The 7,381-nt window shown below is 52.6% G+C and overlaps 1 protein-coding gene across 1 annotated transcript; it reads left to right on the forward strand.

The window, feature by feature from the left end:
• Positions 1-1,554: 1,554 nt before the first annotated feature.
• SOCS1 (suppressor of cytokine signaling 1) lies at positions 1,555-6,289 on the forward strand. The gene is made up of 2 exons (XM_028706818.2): positions 1,555-1,827; positions 5,084-6,289. Exon 2 carries the CDS (start codon positions 5,159-5,161, stop codon positions 5,774-5,776), a length of 618 nt encoding a protein of 205 aa, XP_028562651.2. The 5' UTR covers positions 1,555-1,827; positions 5,084-5,158; the 3' UTR covers positions 5,777-6,289.
• Positions 6,290-7,381: the final 1,092 nt, after the last annotated feature.

A 7,381-nucleotide genomic window follows, 5' to 3' on the forward strand; every position in this document is an offset into this window, starting at 1 on the left:
TAGAAATTAAAAACAATCTCTTTCCATAACATTTTTTTAAAAAGTAGATTAAATTTATTTATTGAACATTCGTCCTCCTGATTTGCTTATGCGGAGGTCAGATGGTGCCTCTCTTTATTCATAGAATTGGAAGGGACCCTGAGGATCATCTCAGTCCACCCCATAGGGGAATCAAACCTGCAACCTTGACATTATCCGCACTGCATTCTAACCAACTGAGCTATCATGCATCTTGGCCACCATTCATTTCTCCTGCACGTTTCAGTGCATTCCTATGACACTTCCCCGGCGCAAGCTTCCCTGGGAGGAGCGGCTGCGGCTCTCTGAATTCAAGGAACGCGCTCTGCACGTGCTCAGAGTCCCTCTCAACCTGTTCTTACGCCGCACAACGCCAGAAAGATGCGCACCGGCGCCTGGCGGCGCTGGAAACACTCTCTATTTATAACCCGGGTAGCCCAAACCCGGAGTAGGTTTTACTCGGGAGCAAGTCCCCCTTCGGCCAGGAGAACCTGTTCCCTCTTCTGAGGGCTGCAGTCGCAGCTCAGAGCCCCCTACTAAACAAACACGACAAATCCACCCGAGGCATGTCTCGCCGAGTGCAACGGGGATTACTCCCGAGTAAGTGCGCACCTCTCTGGGGACGGGAAAGGGCTGCGGGGATTCGCGCGGTGCCATGGACCGGTGCCATGCCGGAGGTGCCAGCCGGCTTGTAGCAGCTTCTCCGCGGAGGTGAGGGAACGCACTCTGCACGCGCTCAGGAGCCCTCACGCCGGATCCTGAATTCTGGGCTGGGCGCGCCGGGGAGAAACAGGAGGGGGGGGGCGCGCATAGGAGCCAACTCTGTCGATAGACAATGCCATTCAAATAGTGCGACGTGCGATCGATTGTGTGGGGCAGGGCTTACCTGCCCTGCTCCCCCCCCCCCAAATTTCATTAAGGTTTGCACCCCTGGGGTTGCAGGCAGGGCCGGATTTAGGTTTGGTGAGGCCCTAAACTACTGAAGGTTATGGGGCCCTTTATATATGTCCAGCTGTCCTTTGTCAACAACAGATTGCCGCTGTTTTTTGTGTTGAATATATGCTATATATGGCAATTTATGGACCTAATAGGTCCATAATAGAGTGCGTTCCTTGCATTTGCCACTGTTGCTGTTTGCAGGTTTTGCTTTGTATTTTTATCTTATATTTTGGAAAGGTACATCCAGTTCTTTTTTTCCTTTAATTTTTTTTGGGGCCCCCCAAGAGAGTGGGGCGCTAAGCTATAGTTTGTTTAGCTTATCCGTAAACCCGCACTCGCAGCTTGCAGGTCAAGGTGGGTTGCAGCCCTGCCCCGGCCTCCTGCGCGCAGCGAGGGAAGGGGCGCAGAGGGCGCGTCCGCGCCACCTCCAGCTCCCTCCCCTCCAGAGGCGCCTTTGATGTGGCCGGGACGGAAAGCGAAAGTGTTCGGCGAAGAGGCGCAGGCACGTGTTTTCGCAGAACCGCGGGGGGGAGGGAGGGAGGGAGGGCGGTGCTAGCACCGAAGGGAGGGAGGGAGGGAGGCGGGTTAAAAAGCCATCAGCTGCGGCGATCAGGAGAGACGGCCGCGGCCTCGACAGGAACAGCAGCCTCGGTGCCGCGCAGCAGCGCCCCTCGACGTGGCTTCGCGGCGGCCCGAGCGGATGATGCGGCTGCCGAGCCCCGGCAGGGAAGCAGCAGCAGCAGCAGCTCCCAGCGGAGGCGGTGCCACGGCCGGGCGCTGGAAGGCGACAGCAGCGACTGCAGCGGCGACGGCCACCCTTCTCAGGAGTGCCGGTCCCCTCGGGTTAAGAAGCAGCGGCGCGTCCCCGAGGTAAGGCGGACGCTCCGGGTTGCGCCAGGCAGAGATGCCGATTCTCTCCTCCAACCCCCCCGGGGGGGGGGGGAGGCAGAGCAGGATTCTGGAGACATTTTGGTGCGGGGAGGGCGAAGTTAGGTGCCGGGGTATTTCAGGGAGCGGGCACAAAAAAAAAAAGAAAATAAAAAGCAGATAAAAATAAAATGCTTTGCGTGGAAGGAAACGCGCCCCCCTCCCCAAAGCGCAGGATTGCAGCTTGGAGAGGGGAAAAAAACCAGGCGCACTTAAAAAAAACAAAAAAAAAACGCACACAAAAACCCAACCCGAAACGGATCGCAGCGACCTTTAGCAAATGTGGAGCGGAGCAGCCGCGGAGATCTGGAGCGCCGCTTCAAAAGGCGCCGCCTTGAAACGTCTCTCTTTCGGTCTTCTCTCTCGCGTCTGCTTGCGTTAGAGTGACGGCTTTGAAATGCAAGCGGCCCGCGGTTCCTCCCAAACGGAGGTTGGTGGGGAAAAGAGAGAGAGAGAGAGGTCTTTTGGGGAGGGCGCCTTCGTTTGTTTTTACGAAAACAAAGCTCTTCCCCAACTGCTTTTCCCTTTCCTTTGCCCCTTCGCCTGAAGATTTCCTCCTTTAGGAAGTTCGTGCCAAACTTCTGTAGAAGTCTTATTGCAGATTTAATGAGGTGTTGGTAGATATAGCTCGCTCCTTTTATCCTCCCCCCTCCCTCCCCCAAACCCTTAAAATTCTGGAGGAACAGGCTTAACCTCATCCTCAGTATGTAGATGAACTATATGGCAGTTAAATGTTCCCTTCCAAACTTGTCCAGAAAAGGATTAGTATTTGGGTTACAGTGATGTACCTGTGATGCGTAAGAACCTCCTACTGCAGTATAATCTATCCGTGTTTGCCTTGCCCCAAATATTCCCTGTGCCCTCTTTCAAAGGCAAGGCCTTTTACAGATTTATTGCAATACTATATAATAAAATAAAACCACACAGGCCGTTTCCAGGAGCAAAGTAGCAAGCTTTTGAGTGACACAGGGCTCCTTTGTGGGCAGGTTAAGGGAAGCAAGCTTTGGAGTTGCACAAGGCTCTTTGGAGAAGAAAGAATGTTGCAGAATTGGAGGGGATGGATGGGAGACCTTCGTGGTAGCATCGCAACACATGGTCCAGATCGCTTTGCTTGTGATAGCATGTTGGGTGCCTAAAAGTGAGGTGGAGGGGGTTGAGATAAGCCCCCCCCCCCGTTCTTTTCCTGCTCCATCCTATTTGAGCCTACGGTGGTCCCGGGGCAACCAGCTGCCAACTCAGCGCCTTGTCAGATCAGTCATTTCCCGTTCGTGAGGTCCCGTAAAATTTTCATGACTCCTAATATTATTCATCGCTGCCTGGCAGTGGTAGTTGCTGACACCGGTCTTGCAGCGAGATCCGAATCCTGCACTTTATGGAGCCTTTACAGATGCCAGCTGTTGCTTCCCTTCAACTTGGAAGCAATTAGAGAGTCTGTGTCACGTTGCGGAGGACTCAGAATCTGACCGGCTGCAGACCTCCAGGCGTACCTGGGAGGCTCGATTTCTGAGAATGCATTGTGCATTCTCAGTGATGTGCCAACCGAGATCTATAAACTGACCGGGGGGGATAAATCCTAAAATCTATGCTTGCCAGGAAGGTCAAGGCAGGTGAAGGAGATGTATCGACCCATGAGCTGTCAGGGGTTAGTGGATGCTGGAGGCTAGGAACTCATCCCTGGCAGTTACGAGCAGTTTCGGCTGGGGAAAGGCTTTGCCTGCCTCCCCACCGGTGGATGCTGAAGATATATCAATAATAGGAAGCCATTTAAACTGGACCACTTAAAGCAATTCTTCTTTTTAAAAAAGAGAGAGAGAGAGTCTAAGAGCTAGTGGAATAATGCTTTACAAGTTCACAGGGGTTGATTTGTGTGTGCATGGGGAGATTATAGCCTTAAGATCCCATGAGATGGGGGGGGGGCCCTGCGAAGCGGGGAGGGGAGCACTTCTTCAAGAAGGCGATCTAGGATTACTCAGTGATTTGGCAAGCGGGCAAACCACACGTTATTATTATTTTTGGTTTGCACAAAGGAATCTATTCATATTGGCAAGCTGTGTTCTGCTCTGGGGGATTTGATCCCAAACTGGAGAAACCCCACTCTTTCCTGAGTTCCCATGCTTCGAAACACAGAAGCGGAGCAGCCTTTGCTGACCCTGGGGGCTTCCAGATGTTTGGGGCTAGCAACTCCCACCAGCCTCAGCCAGCACAGCAGTGCGGATGGGAGATGCCCTGCAGAAACATCTGGAGGGGGGGGGGAGTCCCAGGCCAGCAAAGGCTGCGGCAAGAGCAGGAATGGTGGGGCATGATCCGCAGGGACATTTCTCTTGCACAACTCCACACTGATTCCTGCGTTGAAGGGGGTTGGACTAGATGACCCTGGGGTGTCCTTCCAACAATTATATGATTCCAACTCCCCTCCCCACTGCAGCATACAGCTGCCCCAGTAAGCCACAGCCTCTTCTTCTACAGCAACCTTTCTCAACCTGTGGGTCCCCAGATGTGGTTGAACTACAACTCCCATCACCCCTAGCTATCAAGGCCAGAGCTCAGGGATGATGGGAGTTGTAGTCCAACAACATCTGGGGACCCACAGGTTGAGAACTGTTGTTCTAGAGCCCCTGCATTTATTCATTCAGAAAGAGACATATATAAAATTCTCTGAAAACTCCTCCTCCTTCTCTTCATAAACATTCAGAGCAAAACCAAAGGGGGTCTGGGGAAAAAAAGGGAGAGCGTGGGCTGCATCATCTTACTACGGTGGGGCAGGAGGGGTGAAATAATTTACTCGGAAGTGACACCTTTTTTGCGTGTGGGGTGAGTTTGTTCCTGGACGGAGAGCAGCCTTGGAGATAAATTCTAGCGCTGTGTAAGTAACAGCGCTATCGGGTTTAATCAACTGATGGGAAAGGCGGGCTTCTGAACCGGCGGTTCCCATCAGCGGGCCTCTGATGCATTCTGCGGCTGAGGAGAGGAAACCATTTGCGAGCATGTGTAAACGTTACTTAGCCTGGCGCTCTTTTTTCCCTTTTCAAACGAGAGAGCGAGAGAGAGAGAGAGGAGGAGGACATGAATGAGCTCGCTCAGACGGGAGTGTTGTCTTTACTTAGGGCAGATCAGCCAAAGCTTTGTGGTTTTTCTCAAGAGGCTGTTCCTTCCTGGTAGACCTTCTCCTGATTTGTGGCTTCTTTCTTTTGCCTTGCAGGAGAGCCCCATCGCAGTAGCGCTTCCCAGGCCCCGGAGGCTATGGAAGACCACACCGGCGGGCCCAGTCTGTAGGATGGTAGCACATAGCAACGTGACGCCTGAGAATGGGATCGCCACAGGCCTGAGGTGTCGACTTGAGCCCCCGCTGCGGGACGCCCTGCAAGCCCGAGTCCCTCACGCTCTCGGCTGTGCCAGCGCCGCGCCCCGGGACACCCACTTCCACACCTTTCGCTCGCAGGCGGACTTCAGCACCATCATTCGCACCAGCGCCTTGCTGGATGAGTGCGGCTTTTATTGGGGACCGTTGTCGGTCAACGCGGCCCATGAGAAGCTCAAAGGCGAGCCGCTGGGGACCTTCCTCATCCGGGACAGCCGGCAGAAGAACTGCTTCTTCACCATTAGCGTTAAGACTGCCACCGGACCCACCAGCATCCGTGTGGTCTTCCAGGCGGGCCGCTTCAGCCTGGACGGCAGCAAAGAGGTGTTTGACTGTCTCTTCCAGCTGCTGGAGCATTATGTCAGCTCCCCGCGGAAAGCCCTGGTCGCCCCGCTGCGCAAGGAGCGCATGCGGTCCTTGCAGGAACTCTGCCGGAAAAACATCGTGGCGACGTACGGCAGAGAGAACTTAAGGCGCATCCCTCTCAACCCGGTCTTAAAGGATTACTTGGAATCGTTCCCTTTCAAGTTGTAAAGGGTTTGCATTAAATCGGCCAGTGCGGCTGGGAGAAAGGCGACGACGGGGGAGGAAACCAAGTCCCCGGAGGTCACTCTCGTCTGTTGCCGCTTTTAAAATAGCGCGCAGCTATGACCTTGAGGGCCGGGCGGTAGCGATCCGCTCGCTCGCGGAGAGCCCTGTTCAGGGTGAAGAGGCGGTTGTGATGGAAAGCTTGGAGTGGCTTTGCCGCAGTGACTGTTGGGATGTGTGGATTGCAGCCACGCAGGCAGATGTTGGGATTTTTGGGAAAGTGTCAGTCGTGAACATATCTTATTTTTGTAGCAGTTCTACTGTATGTGGAGGAGGGCTGGAACTTGAACACTTGACTTCTAATGTTTACATAACTCATAACTGAAAAACTGTTTGCACAAAGCGAGGCTACGGGAAAGTCTTGACAATAATGTTTTCTGCTGGGCAGAATGTGCTGTTATTTTATATCTATTTTTTTAAACGGGGTAATAAACCTTATTCTAAAAGTTTTTGCAAAAATCCCCAGAACTCTAGTCTCTTTGTGGGCTCTGGGTATTTAGTTTTTGCAAGGCCACAGATTTGGGCAGGATTTGGGCAACTTTTGGCCCTCCCATGGTCGCTGAGTTCCAGTTTCCTTCAGCCCTATCCAGCATGACCAATGGCTGGGAATGCTGGGAGTTGTAGTTCAGCAACATCTGGGGCCCAGATGTTCTCCAGGGCTTCATTATCTGCTTCTGACTTCATTTGTGACTCTCCTTTGGGCACAGAGCAATTCCCCCTTTTCCTTGAGATAATATCAAGTCACTTACTTGAGAGTTGCACGTTAAAGCAGCATAATACATTGACCTCTGAAAAGAACTACGCCTGGGATGTAGCTCAGTCGGTAGAGTGTGAGCCTCTTAATCTCCGGGTTGTGTGTTTGAGCCCCATGCATGGGGGTTCTCTTCTATCTCAACCATTATCTATGATTCTATCATCACTGACTCTGCATGGAGGTGTTAGAAAGGTCTTTTCTGAAAGTTGAAATTGGACCTAGCCAACTGGATCTTGTCCAAGTCCCTGGAGATAAGGCCCTGCTCATGGATAACAAAAATCCTAGAGCAGTGTTCCCCAACCTTGGGTCTCCAGCTGTTTTTGGACTACAACTCCCATCATCCCTCGCTAGCAAGACCAGTGGTCAAGGATGATGGGAATTGTAGTCCGAAAACAGCTGGAGACCCAAGGTTGGGGAACACTGTCCGAGAGAGAGAAGGGACCTCCCAGGTAATCTAGTCTACTGGTCTTCAATTTGTGGGCTGGGATCCATCAGTTGGTCCAAGGTGGTTTAACAGGAGCAACAGTGAAGCACGAGCACTGCCACCATGAAAATAGGTGGCAAGAGATTAGGAAATGGGTCCCCAAATGCATGTTTGGGTCAAAAGTGGGTCCTGAAAATCCCTCATCTAGTCCAACCCTCAGCCAGTGCTTGAAAGCTGCTGCTTGTTGACATCCATCTGTCTCAAGAGACAATGGAGTGTGCCTCTGGGGGTGAAGTCAAACCATTTCTACAGCATTCCTGCTAGGTAGCCGCCCTATCTCGGCTTCAGGCAGAATGTACTAGGTGTATCTCGC

This window comes from Podarcis muralis, chromosome 14 (genome assembly GCF_964188315.1).
Source record: "Podarcis muralis chromosome 14, rPodMur119.hap1.1, whole genome shotgun sequence".
Taxonomy (NCBI): Eukaryota; Metazoa; Chordata; class Lepidosauria; order Squamata; family Lacertidae; genus Podarcis; species Podarcis muralis.

Coding starts and splice junctions, on each gene's coding strand:
- SOCS1 (XM_028706818.2), top strand. CDS start 5,159: ATGGTAGCACATAGCAACGTGACGCCTGAGAATGGGATCGCCACAGGC.